The sequence below is a fragment of the Miniopterus schreibersii genome (genome assembly GCF_964146895.1).
Source record: "Miniopterus schreibersii genome assembly, chromosome: 8".
In the NCBI taxonomy this organism is placed as follows: Eukaryota; Metazoa; Chordata; class Mammalia; order Chiroptera; family Miniopteridae; genus Miniopterus; species Miniopterus schreibersii.
In genome coordinates, this window is record NC_138109.1 from 40,229,616 (window position 1) to 40,250,318 (window position 20,703).

General features: G+C 45.4%; 1 protein-coding gene across 1 annotated transcript in view; it reads left to right on the top strand.

Annotated features, from left to right (window-relative positions):
- Window positions 1-3,087: 3,087 nt before the first annotated feature.
- The window catches only part of CACHD1 (cache domain containing 1), a 192,714-nt gene continuing 175,098 nt past the window's right edge, over window positions 3,088-20,703 (top strand). The window contains exon 1 of the mRNA XM_081145542.1: window positions 3,088-3,938. Coding sequence (XP_081001668.1) covers window positions 3,696-3,938 — 243 coding nt within the window. The 5' untranslated portion in view covers window positions 3,088-3,695. The remainder of the gene's footprint in view (window positions 3,939-20,703) is intronic.

Sequence of the window (20,703 nt, forward strand, 5' to 3'; positions counted from 1 at the left end):
CTGGGTATATATGTGCACATATATATAGCTATATATTCCCTGCAATATGTATTATGAGACTCATGGCCCCTATGACTCCTTCTTATGTCCTTTGGTTTCAATTACCATTTTTCACTGCCTTTTCCCCTTAGCATTTCCTAACTAAAAGTTTTGAGAATGAAAATTTGCTTCACCAGGTGATCTTTTTGCCATGCCCTGGGTGCTATAAACTGGCTTACCTTCGTGTCACATGCCCATCCTGGTCCAATAAGTTACCCCTCTGGAAAACAATTAACTAATACTGAGCAGAGGTTGGTGGGGGGCAATTTCACTTATGTAGGCTGGGGACATTAAGGCTGGCAGTTTATTAGGCAACAAGCTTTTATTGGTGTATTGTGTACGTGTATATGTTATGTGTGCAAACATTTTTTTCTAACACCAGACTAGTAGCTCAGAGCTTGCCATTTGAAGACCTGGGTTTACACACTGGCACCACCATCTAAAAGTTGTATTACCTTGGGCTAATGACTTTATTTCTCTGAAACATTTCCCCACTGGCAACATAAATGTCATGTGGCCCTTTCTGGGCATTGAGAATCTGCTGGGTGTAGGCACTGGGCTAAAACACTAGAGCTCCCAGATGAGTGAGTAACCATCCTGGGGAGCTTGTTTGCAGTCTAACAGTCGTTCATAAGACTCATCTGGGGAGGGGGGTGTCTGTAAAATGCACATTCTGGAACCTAGCCCACCTCCAGAGATTCTGCTTTAGCGTTCAAGACCACCAGCAAAGGTGTTTTCTGGGGGGCTGGTGGGGATTTGGGGGCAGAAAGGCAGATAAGCCAGATTACAGAGAGCCTTGTTTGTTGTAAGTTTATTTCTCTGAGATGGTGCATCCGAAATGTTTAGGTTAGTGAGAGATGGGTTCAGGTTTTCCTTTTAGAAAGGTGATTTTGGTTTCACTATGGAGAATAGAAATTTGGGGGTGAGATGGACCGCATGGAGATCTGAGAGGAGACAGCGGTCATAATCACAGGTGAGCTGCGATGAGGAGCCGAAGCCAGCCAGTGGGATACAGATGGAGAGCAGGGGATGGATATGAGAGGTGTGTCGGTGGTGGATGTAGGGAGTGAGGCACCTAGCTGGACGGTGGGTGACATCCAACAAGACTTGCAGTCAGGTACGGATTTAGGTGGAGAGTAGGAAAAAGCAGGAATGAATTCTAGTTCAGGTATATCTACTAGAGAAGCCAGTAAACAGTTGGAAAAATGAAATTCTAGCTCCAAAGGGAGACTGAGCTTTGTTTAGAAGTTTGCAAACTCTTGGTGATAATTGAAGGCATGGTGTACTGAGAGTTCTCAAAAAGAACCTGGGAGTGAAAAAAAAGGAACATAGAATTAGAATCCCTCATAATAATAATATACAAAAAAAATGGTGAAAAAAGGAGAAGCCAAAGAAGGAATTTCAGAAGGATAGCTTAGAGGTGTGTGACAACTTTGCTGACAATAACCTTAAAGAATCCAATTCAAAAAATTAATAATGCTGGGTGCCATTATTATTATTGTTGTTTCTCTTCCACTTCCCACATGGCTAATATGTTTTGCTTCACTGATTAACTGTTGTGTGCAATGGTATAACAATAAAAAACAGAAGTTACAGGATCATCTCTCTACCACTTGTCAATTCAACTCTGGGGACAGAAGACAACATATGGATTTTTTTATCCTGTTATTAATTCAAGAATCCTGTTTACAGCACCTGCTTTGTGTTTGGAACTGAGCTCAGAGTGGATGGCGAAGTGATGGATTGGTCCCTGCCTGCAACAGGCTTACCTTAGCTCTGATAAGCGTGAGTTACGTAAAACAAACGTCACAGATACAAAATGAACCAGTGCAAGAGCCTGATTTGTCTCTGTCAAGGGGGCACAGAGTGGAGAGTGTCACAAAAGGAAAACATAGTACAGCAGAAACAACACTGATTGGGGAATTCAGATTAGAAAGACAATTAGGGGTAAAATGGGCCAGGGAAGGCTTACAGGAGGTGCGTTTTTAATACAATAGAGTCAAAGAAGTAAAACAGAAGGTTTTTCTAGAAAGCAAGAGGGCACTGATTCCAGGCTCTAGCCCTGCTACCACCCTGGCCAGGTAGTCTCAATCTTCCTGGGCGCGGCTCTGTTTTCTAGGAGCCTACAGGCAGCAGTCTCAGGACCTTCGGAAGGAGGAATGGCAGCTTTCACAGCCCCCTCCCCTGTCCACTTGTTCCAGGTGCTTCCAACAAGTGATTTCTCAGAGAGGCTCAGCCAGGGGTCAGGGGAAATCGGAAGGTTAACCTTGCTTGCCTCCCATGCGCCAGAGACTAGATGCGTGGGGCCGGCTCCGGTTCAGCAGTTTTGTGGGTTTTGTGTTGGTTTTGTTTTTGCTTTTGGTGGGATCAGGTGGTTCATTTTCAAAGAGAGACGGAAAGAACGATGTCATATTTAAGAGCAAGAGCCTTGGAGTCAGACTTGCGCTTAAGTTCTGGCTCTGGCTGTTATCCCCTGGGTGATCTCCTGGCAATTAATTCCACCTCCCTAAGCCTCAGTCTTTGTTACCTAAAAATGTGGGATAAAGATAGGTACCTCGCAGGGATGTGGTGGGATTAATGGGTAATGTTACAAACCCCAGAGCACAGTGCGGGGCACAGAGTAGCTGATTTAAAAAAAAGGGATCTGCTGATCCAGCCAGTGCTGCTATTGTTACGAACAACGTCGAAGGAAAGCACAGGACGCGTGACGGGCTGTCCCCTCCTTCCCAAACCTCGGCCGGCAGACGGCCAGCGTCCTCGAACTTAAAGGGACTTTGGGTGCTGGGGCGCCTTGAACGGGGGGGGGGGGGTCCCGGAGTCCCTCGCGTGCGCGGAGGCGGCGGGAGCTGCGGTGGGTGGCAGTCCCCGGCCACCGCGGGTCCCAGGGACCCCAACCCCCGCGGGGCAGTACCCGCGAAGAGAGCCGCGCTCTCCTGCCCCCAGCGTCTCCGGGGCCAGCTCCGGGGCGGGAGCGAGGGAGCGAGAGGAGGGGCGACGGGGGAGTTTCCCCGCCTCTCTCGCTGGCTCCATAAATCACCGCAGCCGCGGCGGCGGCCGAGCCGGGAAGTGCGCGGAGCCGGAGCGCGGCGTGGTGGCACCAGACACCTCCCTTTCCCCCGCCGCTTGCTTTCTTTCTTTCAGTTTTTTTTGTGTGTGTGTGTGTGTTTTTTTCTCTTGTTCTTCTTCTTTCCACCCCTCCCCCGCCCGCCCTCCTCGGGTGGCCGCCCCAGCGCAGCAGCCGGGTCGCCGCTCCGCCTCCGGGGTGCCGCCGGCCGCCCTCGCCGCCGCCTCCCAGCGCCGGGACGCGACGGGGGAAGCGAAAGCTCGGCGGCTCCGGGCTCGGCTCCGACTGTCAGCCCCGCGGCCGCTCTCCCCCGCGCCCGCGGCGCCGCGGGGCCCGCGCCGGGGTCCGGCACCGCTCGGGCGGCCGCTTCCTCTCCCGCGCGCCGCCGGAGCCAGGCGATGGTGGCCGCCCGCGCTCCCGCGCTGTAGCCGGGCGCCCCCTAAGTTTGGAAGCCGCGGCGGCGCGGAGAGGCGTCTGCGCGGGGGAAGAAAGTTTTGCGGGCTGCGCCGAGCGGGCCCCGGGCGCACCTCCCGCTGCTCTCTCCCCGCCTCGCGGCGCCCGGAGCCCGTCGGCGGGGACTGGGGGAGGCAGCATGGCCCGCGAGCCGGAGGACGAGGAGCCGGCGGGGGCCGCCCTGGCCCGCGGCTGCCGGGGCTCGCCCGGCCGGGCCGGGGCGCGGGCGCTGCGGCCGCCCCTCTGGCTGCGCTGCCTGGTCGCGTGCTGGCTGCTGGGCGCGGTGGCCGACGCCGACTTCTCCATCCTGGACGAGGCGCAAGTGCTGGCGAGCCAGATGCGGAGGCTAGCGGCGGAGGAGCTGGGGGTCGTCACCATGCAGGTAAGTGGCCTCCATTGCGCCCCCAAACTTGCCAAGCATCCTGCCTCTCCTGTGCAGAGCCCCGTCCCCAGGACAGGTCCCCTTGACCGTGCACCGACCTCTCTGGCGTGCACAGACGACACCCCCCGCCCCCCACTTCCACCGGATACCCCTGTTCTGTGCACGGGGTCCCCCCACGCCCAAACGCACACCAACTCTTCCTTGCACTCAGAAGCCCCTCCCTTTCTCCTCTGCAGAACCCCTGCCCTTTGCGCGGAACCCACTGTCCCTCTAGCCCAGCTCCTTGATCTCGGCAGGGGTCCCCCGGTTCCCTCGCACCTCCTTCCCTAATTTGCACGAATCTCCCCGGCAGTCTCCTTTTCACCCCGGCGCCCCTGCGAACTTCCCTTCCCTCTTTGTGTGCCCATCCTGGGACCCAGCCGGCCCGCCTGGCTCGGATGGTTTCCCGAGGCCCCCAGCCTGCCGCCTCGACCACCTCCCGGTTTCCCTCCGACCGAGTGGCATTAAGGGGCGCCGGGAGGGAAGGCTCCGCAGGGAAGGCTCCCGCAGCTGCTCCCGCGCCACCTGGGCCCGGCGCAGGGCGGCGCGGGGCGGACTCGGCGCTGCGCGTCCCCTCCCGGCGGCACTGGGGGAGGGGTCGGCTCGGTAGATTCCCGGTGGATTCCCGACTCCTGTCCTGTGTGGGGACTTGGTGGTTGTTGCTTTCTGCTGTGGCCACTGTCTGTTGCATGCTGGCCGCTGTACGATTTTTGTTTTGTTTATGTCTTTTGCGGCGGGGCGGGGGGGGGGCACGACCCAGTGACTAAGGGTCCTTTTTCTGTCCTCTGCTCACGGTGTCGCTCCTTCCCGGGAGAGGCAGGGGCTTCCCAGAGAATGAGCGGGTCGAATAATAACCCGCAGTGTTACTAATAACCAGCAGTAGGAAAAATGGCTCAACAGCAACCACCTGGAGATTCTCTCCTGCTCTTACTTTTTAGCCTACTCGGCTGGATAGACCCCCTGGTTTAGGAGAGGTTGAGATGACATTAGGAGTCCGAAACCTTTGCTTACGACATTCTTCAGGAGAACAGCCTCATTCTCATGCTTCTGACAACAACCGTGGTGATGAATGTGGGTCTTCGAAAGAATGAAGTTTCCAGGAATGTGTTCTTGGAATAGGTTTCAAAATTCGGTTTCACTGTGACCACCGGTCCACCTCCCATCACTTTTAGGTTTCTGACATCTTTTTTTTTTTTTACACCCTCCCTCCCTAGAACCTCCCCAGTCTCCTCCCAGGAGGATACAGTTTTCCTAAAGCGAGTTGCCCAGATCTGTTACATTAAAGTGAAAGACAATTAGAATTTTTTTTTTAACAGTGAGGTGAGGTTGAAGACTGGTGGTTGGTTTGCTTGAAAGATAATTCTTCTGTACAGTATTTCTTTGCAGACACCCGGCTCTGAAGTGCAGTAGAGTCAGATTCTTCTTCATTTGCATAGTAATAGACAAGCTTTTAAGTTCCCCCATTTAACTGTCCTTTTCTATGCAGATCTTTCAGGTTAAGATCTAGTTAATTTTTTTCCATATGCATTTTGTGATTTCTGTTGACAGTGTTCTTAGGAATCTCTAAGAACTAATAGAGGAAATAGAACTAAAATGTTAATGTTAGAGGGAAAAAACGGATCCTCCCCCCACCCTCCCAGTAGTGAATGTTTCAATTCAGAGCACAAACAATTGTATTTTTGCATGGAGACACCTCTTCTAATAAAGGAAATTTAATATGTTGCTTTTTGGACTCTGCTTGTAAGATTAGTAGGCATTTGTCACCTTTACCCCATAACTAGGGCTGGACAGGAGACCCTAGGAATCCCCCCCTTCCCCACATAAGTTAAGGGCTTGCCTTCTCTAAGATGCTGACAGCAGTTTTACTGTTTCTCACCCTATCCTTGACAAAAGGTGAAATCGGATCCTAACACATTGTCATTTAGGTAGAGATCCAAAGCAAATGTAGTTTTAAAAGGCTTCCCTGTTGAAAAGGAGACACTTTAGAAAAAAGCTCTGATCGGTGGGGGGTTTGTGCCCAAATGGCCCTTTATCTCCTCCCAACTGGCCTCTTTCTAACACCTTTGCAACCTCTTTGTGGAAACTGGCCTCCTGGGGACAGGGTTTTGTCTGGCAAAATGTGAAGTGGCTTCTCTCCTTTTTTGAAAGGAGAAGCACATACTGTATTTAATATTTAAATTCCTCTTCTTGAGCTGTACATTGATCTGCCACTTGCCTCCATCTGGGGAAATTAGGGAGAGTCTCTTTAATTTTGTTAGACTGCCAGCTTTTTTGGGGGTGGGGGTATACTTGTACAATAAAATCTAAGGCAGGTTAGGTTTTTGACCCTTAGAAAAAGATCCTGAACCTCACATTTTCCTCTGGAATTTTTTCATTGGGCCTGAAATTTTGTGGTGTTTGTTACCTAAAGTGCAGATTATATAGTCCACCCTTGTGGAATGTTGAGTTTTATAACTGTAGAGCTAATCTGTTGTTCAGAGTAAGGAAGCCTCACGTGGACATTAAGGGACCAGGTCATATGAGGGGGCTGAGAAAAGCTCTTTGCAGGAAAAAAATACCCTCCCTTGATGAAGGGATTGACTTCTTTCATTTGACCTTGGCATTTCCAGCTCAGTGCAGGCCTTTTCAGGACAGCGTCTTATTCTATGAGGAACTTTTGAAGTCAAGTATGTATGTGTAAAAAAAAACCCCAAAACCTAGTTTCAGACTTTTAAATTGCTTCTGTTGCAGCCGAAATTCTCCAAAGACATTTTTTAGTTTTGAGAAATTGCAAACTAAGTCCTGAAATGAGGCCTGTTGCAGCATTTCGAATGGCAGCACATATACTGCTCACAGGAGGTTGCAAGGGGTAATTTTACAAAAACAGAAACCAGGCCTCTTTCAGCACTGTAGTTTCCCATGACATAGTTTTTGTGCTTGCTGATAGAGAAGACAGTCTGAAAAGCGGTCCATCTTAAAGATTTTCTTGGAAACCTTTTTCTGCAGGAGGCTGCCTGCTCTTGGTTTTTCTGTTGTTCCTTTTTGGTAATGGAGAAAATAAATAAAAAATCTTGAAATGATTTGCACCAACTAATTTTGCCAGTGCCCTGGGAAAACTGTCACTGAACACTGCCCCCCTGGCAGCAGGCATCATACATCATGGGTAAAAGTCAAAAACCTAATCATTGTCCCCTCAGGGGGCTGGTGGAGTGAAACCATCTACGTTTCTGGGGAGCAGAGAGTGGCTATGTCCAGGGAGACTCACTTCTCAATCATTCATGCAGCAAGTTTTTATTAAGCAGCTTGGTGGAGGGGAAAGAACTCTACACTGGGTTCCAGCTTTGCCACTTACAAGTTGGATGATCTTCATCTGCAAATTTGGGAATGGTGATTCTTCGCAGAGATTTGCTCAGTGAACCTAATGGAAAGAGTGCATGCATGTGACGGCACCTGTTAATGTGAGGCTGGGGCTGGGAAATGTGGATGGATGTGGTTGTTCTTAAATGGAGAAATATTCATTGAAAGCTTACTGCGCACAGCGCTAAGCTAGGTGTTTAGCGGATTTACAAGGAGGTATTCCAGCGCAGCCCCTTACATTTACAATCTGGAGGACGAGGTAAGATTGCACAGGTAAAACAGCTAAGTAACAATGCCTGCTTGTTAGAAGGCATATCTGGCTCTGGGAGCCATTTCACCAGGCACTTATAAGGCCCATTTAACATTATATGACAATACTGGCTTCCTAACAGCAAGGGCCTGGCACACGGCCAGTGTGCCCGCCTTGATGTTAACTCTAACTCGGCTCTGCTGGGCTTGGGCATAGTCACTGTGAACTTGGCAGACACACCAGCAGGTTGGTCAGACAGCTGCTCTGCTGTATGTGGCCTGGAAGGGGGTGCGGTGGAGGTGGGGGGGGGGTCCTTCCAGTAGAGGCAGGAGAAATACCAGAAGCGCAAACTAGAGCTTCAACTCAGATTGAAGACAGAGCCGCAGCCAGGACAGATGTGATTTCAGGAACTGAAGGGCTCAGCTGGGGGGAGGTGTTGGCTGAAAATATAGAGCAATGTTGTAAATAACGGCTGCAGCTTGCACGCAGTTGAGCAGCTTTGCATAAGTTTATCGTTCATTTTTGCAACAAATGTTCAGCCAACTTTGGGAGAGGGGGCATCAGCTGTAGGAGAGGCCTTGGGTTAGACTACATTGGGGATGTAAGGTGAACTAGGCCTGGTGCGTGCCCTTAGCTCTCAACTGATGATGGAGATAGATACAAAACCAGGTGTTTTAATATAGGAGGTTAGTGAGAGGCAGAGAGGCGTTAGAATGCAGGGGTTAGTGTCGTGGTGGAGAGGGGAACGGGGCATTACGGGAGTCCCGAAGAGGGCTGCCCAAGCCCATCTGATGAGGTCACAGAAGGTGGCTATTCCTCCCTCTGTCTGTTCAGTGAACTGTGTGCACGCACAGGCCAATCCTGAAAGCAGCAGCAGCCTCAGACATGAAGGGTAACTAAATCTGTAGTTCATCAGACATTTCTATTCCTTTAATGGCATCAGACAAGGTAGTTGCTGTATCTTAAATGCCTGCATAGGGGGTGCCTGTGACTCCTGTACATCTTCATATGACCCCATGTCTTGTTTCTTTGGCCATCACCCCTGGAGCGTCTCTGGTTACTGGACATAAACATCTTGGTGGCTCTTCTATAACCTCATGCTGATATGCAGTGATGTTTAGGTAAGGTTTGTATTTTCCCCTAAATAGTGTCCATGGTACCAGGAATGGCATGTTTTAGGATGCCTTGAATGTGTCCTTAGGCAATATAGAATGTAGGGGTGAGAAATACCTATATTTGCAACTAATATGGTTTGAGTCTATGCCTTGTGTACAATATAAGCCCTCATGGAAAACCAGCTGACTTGTTCTGAAATTGAACATTTGTAGTAGAAGAAAATTGGCCACTGAGGGCTGACTGAGTTGAACTTGGTAAGAGGGAGCCCAAGAAAGAACATGTTGAATGACTTCTGATGGACTGTCTCTGTTGTGCTTAGGACTTCCTTCACTTCCTCTCCACTAATACCGTCTTATAGCTGGCATCCTCGCCTGTGCTTATGCTTTTCGTGCCAATCATACTTGAGTCTGGAGGGGTGTGGGGGAGGGGAAGGAGATGGCTTCACACTTTGTAACTTGGTGCTATTTCTGGTTGCTGCTTGAAGGAGTTCCTTCCTTGAGCTTAAGGGGATGAGCCGACAGGAACCTTGCAGAACTCTGGAATTTTGGAGTTATGTGCAGTGGGATTTGTTTTGGATCTGTTTGGACCTGGTGTAAAAATATGTTGAAATTCAAAACATGACGGGGCGACAGTTTAAAAATAAATTTTTATTTTTCAATTACAGTTGACGTTCAGGGACAACAGTTTTGACTCAGCTAGTTTAACTGCGTAACTTCCGGCATGTTACTGAATTGCTCTGAACTCTAGTGTCTTCATGCTTCATTTGGTTAATGGAGAGAAATATATTTTAAAAGCATCTAGCACAAGGCTTACATAGGAACAGTCAGTAAACAGAAATGAATATGGGACAGTCTGTTTCGTGCCAGGGCACAGAACCTGGAAGGCAACAAACATGTAGCTCCCAAGCCTGAATGAAACTGAAATCTAATCTTCAGAACCTGCATATTTCAGTGTGGTCAGTCCTCTGTCCCAGAGGTTTAGCCAAGTATGGTGCACAGACCTCAGGGATGTGGTACAAAACCATCCCTTGGGGTTTATGAAGAAAATATTAGACCTGCTATTCATAGTTACTTATTTACTTTTAAAGTTTCATATTACAAAGATTTGAAAAAAAACACACACAAAAGTAAAGAGAATAACATTAAAATGCCCCTGTGTCTTACCCAGCTTAAACAGTTACTCACTTGTGATCAGACTGGTTTCATCTCTGCCTCCACCCACTCTTTCCCTCTCCCTTGATTATTTTGAAGCAAATTCCAGATACCACATTTATTTTGTCCATAACATTTTTATTGCATCCTTATTTAATTTATATATTTTTAAATTTTTTATAACATACCTAATATTGGTACATCAGTGCGTAGAATTTGCAGTCCACACAAAAAATGCAAATACTTAGAATTTTTAATGATGATATGCCTGAGCAAAAACCATCACCGAGTCCCTTAGCCCTTCACAGACAGGTAGTATTTTTGCCCACCAATCTCTTCAGCCTTCCAGATGTAACGCCCAGGCTTCTTTTGGGAAGCTCCTCTGGGATCCTTTTTTCCCTCCCTTTTACATGCCATCTGGCCCTTGTTTTCCGGCCTGGCTTCCTAGAGGAGGAAGGAAGGAGTGAAAAAGGGACACGGCAAGATAAACTGTAGATGGGAGAGGGGAGGGTTGAAGAGGAAAAGCTGGACTATATGCATATTTGTCTAATGATCAGTCTGTCAGCAGATATTCACCGGCCACCTCATTTTGCAGAATTGGAGGCTAGAAGAGGGGAGGAGACGTACTGGCCCATCCACAGCTCCTCTGAGAGCTCATGTCTTACCAGGGAGGCTAAACCATTTTGTACAGGTCAAGATAGTATAGAAAGGAACTCTAAAACGTGGGATCTAGATTATACTCAGGGTTGCTGATTCTAACATTTACAGGGGTCAGTTAGACAAAATGAGTGATGTGGGGCAGGTGTCGGTCAGTAGAGAATGGTGTTCGCTGTTATAAACTGGAGGGCACGTGCCAGGGCTGAAGGGAAGCAGGTGCTACTCAGCTTCTGCAATTGTTGCCAGTGGCACTGTGGGTCCAATGTTGCCACATGACTGTTTTTCAGGAGAAGCTGGATATCTGGTTTTTAGATGAAATCCCTTGATTCTGAAAATGTTGGCAACGAAATCAGATTTTAAAAAAAACAAACAAAAAACAGTGTGTGAGCCAAACCAAACATGTCTGCAGGCTGGATCAAGCCAGAGGCCTCCGATTTACAGTGACTGGATTAGAATTATTCAGTGGGTTCCAGAAGGTAAAATTGATGCTTGTGTGTAAAGGTTATGGGGAAGCAAGTTTCTGTGTAGTAAAAGGAAAGCATTCTGATGAAGAGTTCTCAATTGGATTGCTTTGGGAGATGAGCCCCCCCCCCCCCCCGCCCCGTCATCATAGGTACTTAAAGAAATAGTTATCGAATGTTGACTTGGCGCCAGGTACTATGCTCAGCCTGAGATACCCATCATCAATTAATTTCCGACGCAATGAAGGTTGTGAGAGAGCAGGTTCTGGATGCTTAGAGAAAGTGCACGGACCTTTTGGTGGGATGGAAAGGGACTCTGAAAGTCCTCCTGGAAAAAATGGAGTGAATAGAAGTTGGTTAGTCAAAGAATGGAGTTCCCAGCAGTCTCCTTTGTAATGGCACCTTTGAGGATGGCATTAAGACTTGGAGGTTAGAGAGCTACAGGAAAGAATGGGTGCAAAGAGGTCAGAAAAGTAGACAGAGGTCACATTGTAAGGTCCTTGGATCCTTCCCACCAGTTGGGACTTCAGTGGCAGGTAACAGAACACCCAATTTATATTGGCTTGAATAAGAAAGGTACCTGCTGTCTTGTGTAACTGAAAAGTCTGGTAGATTTTGGGGCAGGGCAAGATTAGGCTCAAACAATGTGGCTAGTACCCTGTTTCTCACTCTTCGCACGCCCACTTCCTTAACTAGGTTCTCCCCTTTGCTTCAAGGCGGCTGGCAGCAGGTCATCAGTGTTTGAGTTGGGAACTAGCGGCTGCTTGTGCCTGGGAGCCTCTTGTATTTGGAGATGTGCTCTGGGAGAGAAGACCTAGACATCTGGAGAAAGCTTGGTACCTGTAACTCAGCTGAAGTGGTTTAGGATTCAGACATCATTAGTGGCCACCAGCGGCCAGAGCCTGCACCATATCTAGGCTCTGCCTCCCCAAGTTCAGTTCAGGGAGGGCCTGCTTTGTGGTCTTCCTGCTTCTGGCTCTCAAGACTGGCTGGCTGGCTTTCCACCGTGGTCTTGTGATCTGCCCTGATGGGTTGTACAAATCCAGACTCAGCAGGCCTGCCCTTGGCATGCCTTTTCTCCTTGACCTCGCAGGCCCACAGATCACTGGGTGCCATGGGAACTGGGAAGGACCAGAAAGTCATATCTGCCTCCCTTATTTTACGGTTGAGAAACAGGCCCTGTGGGAATGAGGCTCTCTGAGAGCACAGCAGTGGTAAGTGGTAGACTTAGAACTCAAGTCTTAGTCTTAGGAATCTTGGTTTTCAATCCTTTTCAACTATTCTATATCCCGTGGGAGCTCCATTTTTCCAAGAAACAGTTGCCTTAAAATGGAAGCAGCCCAGTTGGGCGTGGCTCAGTGGTTTGAGCATCAACCTGGGATCCAGGAGATCAGGGTTCGATTCCCGGTTGGGACACATGCCCGGGTTGCGGGCTGCAGTCCATCAATGACTCTCTCATCATTGTTTCTCTCTCTCTCTCTCCCTCTCCCTTCCTCTCTCTGAAATCAATAAAGATATATTTAAAAAAATAAAAAAAATGGAAGCAACCCAGACTTAATTAAGAACCTTTCCATTCCTCTTTTGAAAAAAATGTTTGGTTTAGTTATTTTACAGCTGAGAACTTAAAGCTGATAGTCTAATTTGGCAGCTGACTGGTTTTGTTTGTTTGTTTAGGTTAAGTTGTTATTTAAATACCTAAGCGTCAGTGAGCCACTGAAGAAATACAGAAATTCTGAGACTTACTACAGTGTTTTTAGATATTTTTTAAAAGCAGATGTAAATGGTCAGTAGCTATTTATAGTTGCAAACCTGTACCACCCAAATTAATTTTTTATTAAAAAGCTAAAATAAAACTTTAGGGGAGGAACAACTGGTGTCTTATTTGTTCGTTTATTTTGTTTCAATGTTTGTGTAAAAGCTACAGAAGGAAATTCCACCTGGAATTTTCAGGCAAAGTTCTATCTTGCAACTGAGCTTCAAGACCTGCATCTCTCTTCACAGTCAGTCATAGTCACCAGGAGTAAGAAGTACTCCTCCTCCTCCAAAAACTGCAAAATAGTATTATTACTTTGGAAGGGTTGTTTATGTGACTCGGCAATGAAATCAAATGTCATGATGTCATGCGAATGACGTTTACCCTGCCCTTTGTTCTGAGTTCAAAAGAAGTCTCCCTCAGCTCAGACTGACATAGTCAAATATCTTCCGAGTTAATTATAGTTAGAAAAGTTCCAACACCTAAATGCCAGAGTGGATGGACTGGCAAGTAGCTGGGTCCATAGCTTTATTGTAATTGCAGGGTAGAAGCCAGTCGAGTAAATTCTTATCTGTTATATGTGATAACGTATTGGTTCTGTTCCAACCATAACAGTTATTTTAAAGACTCTGTCAAAGACCAAGACGGCAGCACTTTTTTTTTTTTCTTGATCCCCCTTGGATATTTTCTTAAATGTTATTTTTGCATGGAGTATTTTAGAAGCTACTCTGAGGCCTCGGTGGAAAGGGCAGTGCAAATCGGCAAGCCGGTGAGAATGAATCTGAATTTTTAATTAGGCTTTGAGTTGCTTGTTCAAAGTGCGGAGACATCATTAGTGATGTAAGTCTTGTTGCATTAGCAGAGACTGACATTTTACTTCAAACGGGAAGAGTGCAGCTGTCCTGTGCAGATAAAAGTTGCCAAGTGCGGAATAGCAAGGTGGATTGGTAGATAATTAGCTGTCCCACGTTACTGCAGCGTGGAAGAAGCCTGCCAGTCATGGGCAGGAAGGAGGAATTATTAGAGGGAGAAAATCCGAGTGTGTCATGAAGCAATTTGGAATCACTTCGGCTGTGGCAGAGCTGATAAGGGGGTATGTTAAGGAAACAAGACAAATGGAGTCTAGTATAGGATGGCCAACTTTCTTTATAAAAATTTTTTTTTTAGTTCAGAGGAGGAAGGGCCAGAAATTAATGATCCATAAATACACTGAAGTACAGATTCATCCATCTGCTCTGACTCCGTGTATAAAATAATAACCAGTTTAAAATAGTCTTCATATTTCCATGTCACTTGAAAATAAAGTGAGGGTTCTATATAGAAAAGAAATCCCAGGGAAGTCATACAACCTTGAGAATTACTGTGCTGTGTATAACCACAAAAAGATATTTAAAGAAGGAATTTTGAAGTATATCACCTCCCTAATATGTGTTACAATATTTATAAATGGTTTAAGGATACTTTTATGACCTTCTTGGTGGAATATGTGTGTTATGTAAATATTCATAAAAGTTTTACTGTGATCATCACATTTATCTCTGGGAAATGAGAGTTATAGAAAGATTCGGTGGGGTTTTTGTCCATCCTCAATCATTTGCTAACTCAAATGAAACTTCATGGAACTTTTTTGGCCCCTGCCAGGATACTGGACTCATTTGTCCTAATTTCATCCATGTTTATTGATTGGCTTTCTCCAAAGCCCAGTGTTTCTCCTGGCAGCCCAGAGACAGGAGGTGCTGAAGTGTGGGTGCTGTGTTTGCCTTGGATAGTGTTCTCTGAATGAGAGCTGCCCTTGGCCAAGGCAGGAGAGCCAGTTTTTTGCTCTTTGCTGCTGCTGCTGCTCCCTCCCTAGGAAACTGTCAGTGGGTTGTTGCTGTCCTGGGCAGATTTGGAGAAAGGTGGGAGAGCTGAGGTTTTTGGCAGTCGTGGCTGTTGGACCCAGAGTTGGTTTCAGGGACCCTGTGTGAAATAGGGCTATTTGCCCCTTGGTTGTCTTGGAAGGGGAATAGACTTTGTGCTGACTGAACCAATTTCATTTGTTATGGGTTGAGATCCCTACAGATAGTATAAATTCAGATGACCATCAAGGAGGCCTGGAAATTTTTATTTGCATACATGTACAGAGTTGCAAATAGTAAAGCTTTGTACAGATGAGAGTTATTAGAGCATGAGCTCCCACCAGCAAGAGCCCAGATTTATTCATCCGTAGTCTTGGTATGTTTGGGTAGCACTGTCTCTGGTATATGGTGAAGACTCAGAAATGGCTGGACTACAGAAATTGTATGCCCATCTTTAAACAGTAGACTTTGTAACTTTCTAATATTTATTATAACAAACTTATACTATGTTTAATGTGTTAATTTTATTACTCTAGACTTAGAGTGACTTGAGCTATTACTTGCTACTAAAGATTTAAAATGTTTCAGATGAGTGAAAGTGTCTAGCAGGGTATCAAGCACAGTAGGACTCTTAAGTATTAGGTGCTTCTGTTGTTTAATTTCTTCATGTTAGAGAAAGTTGGGGGAACGTCTATTGAGGACAGTTAGGAATATAAAAATGCGGAAATGTGTGTGTACTTGCAAATTATGTGCTTAGAGCTACATTATCCTAGAGGTTAAAAATTCATTGGTTAATTTGTTTAACAAATATTTATTGAGCACATACTATATGCCTGGTAGTGTGCTTAGATCTGAGTTTGTGTTTAAAAAAAGAAACATGATCCTACTCTTACGGAGTATACCACCTATTAGGGGAAATAGACCTTAAAGAAATAATCATAAATAAATATAAATTACAAATTTCGAATAGTGTTATGAAGGAAACAAGGACTATTAGAGTACCAGGGAGAGCCTTTAAAAATATGCCAGCTATGTTACTTCCCTGCTTAAAATTCACTAAAGGTTCTCATCTGACTGGGAGTAAAATCTCAAATTTCAGTGGCCTTATAGATAAGCCAGATATGATCTGGCCCCTGATATATTTGTGGCTTATCTCTTATCTCTCCTTCCCTCACCAAGCTCCCACCCTTCCCACACACACATTCACTGTCCCTCCAGCACTGCAAGCACATACCTGCCCCAGGTAAGCTTTGCATTATTCACAGCTGTTTTCCTGTGGAATGGTGCTTGGCACTAAGAATCACTCAATAAGTACTCAGTGGACAAGGGGGAGTGGGAGTGACAATTCCGGACTGGGTGGTATAGGAAGGAATCCATAGGTGGTGGAAAGGAGGAGCCAGTGGGGTGGAGTTGGAGGGCTAACAGGAGGGAAAAGATCAGAGAGGGTTGGGGGACTAGCATTGCTACGGAGGGAAGAGCCTGCTTGGGAAGGTGGGCCTTTGGCATACTTGAGGAACCGAAAGCAAGCTGGCGGCTGGGTTATGATCGCAGAAGGGTGGTGCAAGTGAGGCATTAGGAGTCTTATTCCTAATCAATGCAAATATAATTGTTTCCCATTAACTCTTTTGGTCATGCCCTTATTGATGAGGACCCATTAGAAGGGTGAAGATGCCTGGTGATAGACCCTGGATCTGGAGAGGGTTGGAAGTTGCAGTGTCTGTGGCAGGCCATTTGTTTTTCTCCTCCTGTAGAGAGAAGGGAAACTACAACTTCATTAAAGTCTCTCATGGTGAAAAAACAAAAATGTAGCTTTACTGTTCTATACTGAGAATAATTTTTTGAAAAAGTCATACTTTCTATGTGATTTCTTCTTTTTCTTGGCAAATAAAAAAAAAACTTCTAGAGCCAGCTCTGAATGCAGGCATGTGTCGTTTATTGCACTCTGCAGATACTGCATCTTTTACAAATTGAGGGTTTGTGGCAGCCCTGCATTGAGCAAGTCTGGGCGCCATTTCCCCAGCATGCTCAGTTGGTTAGTGTTCTTTAGCAATAAAGTGTTTTTAATTAACTTATACATATGGGTTTGGGTTTTTTTTAGATATAATGCTGTTGCACAGTTAATAGACTACAATATAGTGTAAATAGACCTTTTATATATACTGGAAAACCAAAAAAAATCATGTGTCTTGCTTTATTGTGATATTTGCTTTATTGCAGTGGTCTGGAACTGGACCTGCAATACTTCTGAAGTGTGCCGTAATGAACTCTTGCAGTAATGATTCAGATGTACCCCCCCACACCTGTTGTATTACATTGATGGATTAATTGATTGATTGATTCATAGGTTTACATATAGTAAAGTGAACTTTTTTCTCCCCCTGTAAATAGCAAAGATCCCTTTTTAATGTGGCTTTGAAACTTTAGAACCAAAATCTTGTGAAGTGTATCAAACATTATTTTTTCATTTTTAAAAAAGTTTCTGGTAAATTATACATAACAATTTTCTCTTTTAACCATTTTAAAATCTACAGTTCTGTGGCATTAAGTGCATTCACACTGTTGTGCAGCTGTCACCACCAACCATCTCTAGAACTTTATCATCTTCCCAAACTAAAACTCTGTCCCCATTAAACAATAACTCATTTCCCACTACCCCCAGGTGCTGGCAACTACCATTTACTTTCTCTTTATATAAATTTGACTATACTAGGTATCTCATGTAAGTGGAATCATACAATATTTGTACTTTTGTGACTGACTGATTTTACTTATCATGGCTTCAGGGTTCATGCATGTTATAACATGAATCAGAATTTCCTTTTTAGGGCTGAATAATATTCCATTGGATGTATATACCATATTTTGTTTGTTCATTCATCCAACAATGGGTATTTGGGTTGCTTCCATCATTTGGCTACTATAAAATAATGCCACTATAAATGTGGGTAGTATAAATATTTGCTTTCAGTTCTTTTGAATCTGTACCCAGAAATGGAATTGCTATATCATGTGATAATTCTATGTGTAATTTTTTGAGGAACAGTCATGCTCTTTTCCATAGTGGCTCACTATTTTATATTCTTATCACCGAAGGACAAGAATTCTAATTTCTCAACATTCTCGCTTTTTAAAAAAAATAATAATAAATCCTAATGGGTTTGAAAATGTACTCTCTTTGGTGTAGAGTTCCATGAGTTTTGGTAAATGCACAGTCATGTGACTATCACCACAATCGAGACATGTAACAGTTTCATGTCCCCCACCCCCTCACCTGGAGCTCCTGAAAACCATCTCCAGCTCTGTAATTTTACCTCTGCCCGAATGTTATATAAATGGATGCATTATGGTGTGCATTTCGAGTCTGGCTTCTTAAATTCAGCTCATGGATTTGAGATTCAGCTATATTGTGTATATCAACAGTTCATTTCTTTCTATTCCTGAGTAGAATTCCATGGTGTGGGTGTACCACGGTTTGTTTATCCATTCACTAGTTGAAAAACATTTGGAATTTTTAGAGGTCATAAATCTATAAACATTCCTATATGTTTATTCATGTACAGGTTTTTGTTGGAACATATGTTTTCCCATCTCTAGGGCTGGGATTACTGTGTCATATGCTAAATGTATGTTAAACTTCGTAAGAAACTGCCAGTCTGTTTTCCAAAGGGGCTGTATCATTTTGTATTCCCGCTGGCCATGAGTCCTGATGGCTCCACATCCTCATCAGAACTTGCCTGCGTCAGTCATTTTAATGTTAGCCATTGTCAAATGTATGAAGTGGTATCTCATTGTGGTTTTTGTTTGTTTGTTTTTAAATATATGTCTTTATTGATTTCAGAGAGAGGAAGGGAGAGGGGGAGAGAGAGAGTTGAAACATCAGTGATGAGAGAGTCATAGTTAATCGGCTGCCTCCTGCACGCCCCCAATGGGGCATGGAGCCCACAACCCGGGCATGTGCCCTGACTGGGAATCGAACCACAATCTCCTGGGTTCTAGGTCGATGCTCAGCTGCTGAGCCACACCTGGCCGGGCTCATTGTGGTTTTAATAAACATTTCCCTATGAATAATGGTGCCTATTTGCCATTAATCTATAGATATATTTTTTTTGGTGAAATGTCAAAACCTTTGCCCGTTTTTAAATTGGGTTCTTTACTTACTGTTGATTTTTTAAAAAAACAATTTACTGATTTTATTACATTTGTAGATTTGTACAATGATCACTACCACTCAGTTTCATAACATTTCCATTGATCCCCAAAAATTTCTGTGTGCTGTTTGTTCTTGAGTTCTGAGAGGTGTTTTTTAATTCAGAGGCATTTTTTATTTTCCTTATGAGTGCCAAATTCTGCTACTCTGTTTGTTTTTTAAATGGCATTGTTCTCACAAGAAATTTGCTTTCACGACCTAAAGAAGAACGATGCCCTGGATTCAGGGTAGATAAAAATCTTTAAAAGAGAGTTGTGGATTTTGCAGTTCATGTTTTCAGCTCGAACAAAGCATTATTTAAAAGTTTTGGTTAAAGTGGCCTGTGTGGATTCATAGAGGAAGTCACCACTGATGGTACTCCATGAGGGTTCAGTGATAACAAATCAGAGCCCCTGCCTTGGAGGGGCCCCCATTCTAGACGAGGGAAATAGATACTTAAATATGCAAAAATTAACAATAACGTTGGACCCTGCTTAGTTCTGCGAGGGAGATAAGGTAGGTTAATTCCGTGTTCAGAGGAGGCCTCCTGGGGGGGGCTCTGCTGTGTGCTCTGGGCTGAGGCAGGAATGGTGTTGAGGCTCCTGGGAGGAGCCCGGGAAGTGTAGGAAGCACAGGGCCTGAGAGGAGAATGAGCTTGGTGTGGATGAGGAGCTGAAAGAAGGCACTGAAGGGGAGGGTGGGAGTGGAGAAGGATGAAAGAGGACAGGGTCCCTGTGGAGACCAGAGTTTGGATTTTATTCTGGCTGAAATGGGAAGCCATTGGAGAATTTTAGGCACAAGAGCAGCATGGTTGACTTGAGCTTTAGAAATATCCCTCTGGCTCTTGGGTACCCTGATTGTATGGGGTGTGGGTGGAAGTGGAGGTGGGGGGAGGCAGAAATGGAGGCAGAGAGAGTAATGAAGGTATTTATTCTTCATGGAGTATTGTCACCACATTTACCTTTGCAGTTTCATTTAAATATGATGACATTGTATTACTTAAGGATGTACATCAACAAAGGCCCACTGGGCCAAGGCTATGATTTAAAGTAGGACAGCTGCAGTAGAACACAGATTCAAGAAAATAAGACTGCTCAATATAGAAATAGGAGACAACATCGATAATCTCCTTCATATTGACGGATAGTCTTTGCTGAACAATTCATGAATAAAGGCAGTCGAGATTTTAGCTTACCAGCAATGTAACTTTTGACAAGTCCTCTTTTCCCTCTTCATAGCCTTAGCTTTCTCACTTTATAAACAGAAAAGTCATACCTGTCTCAGCCCTGGGTGGTTGTTAGGGTCACAGTGTATGTATGCCGTAGACTCATGGTTATCATCCTCCTGTGGTTTCATAGGATATATTGAATTGCAAGTAACAACCCATCCCAACTGAAACTGCCTTCAAGGATAGTGTTTGTTGGCTTAAATCACTGAAAGGTTGACAGTGTGTGTGAGCTTCGGGCACAGTTTGATCAGAGCCCTGGCTCTGTTTCTTCTCTGCTGCTCTCCAGGCTCAGTCAACCCTCTGGATATTAGCTAATTCTCAGGCTGGTTTTGCCTGTAGTAAAATGAGTGCAGTGGTTCCAGACCTCTCAGGAGCACCTCGCACTCCTCAGAAGAGGACACCGCCTTCCTCTACTCACTGTAGGATGCCTCAGGCTCACCCTGAACCGACTTTACTGTGGTTAGCGGAAGGCAGGAGGATGGGATTACATTAGTTTGTGCCAATCTGGATCTACTCCTAGAGCTGGACATGGGGTTGATTCCACCCGCATCTCATGACTGCTGCGTAGTCTATAGTGATTTGGGCAGCGGGGAGGTAACACAGATGATCACCACAGTTATCATTCCATGCAGGAGAATATGGGAATGGTTTTTTATCATTTTGGCTAGTGTCTTAGTTATGCTAGACTCTCCCCTCCTTCCCTCCCTTTAAAAATGTAATTGCTTATTTACTGAGCAATTGCATGAAACA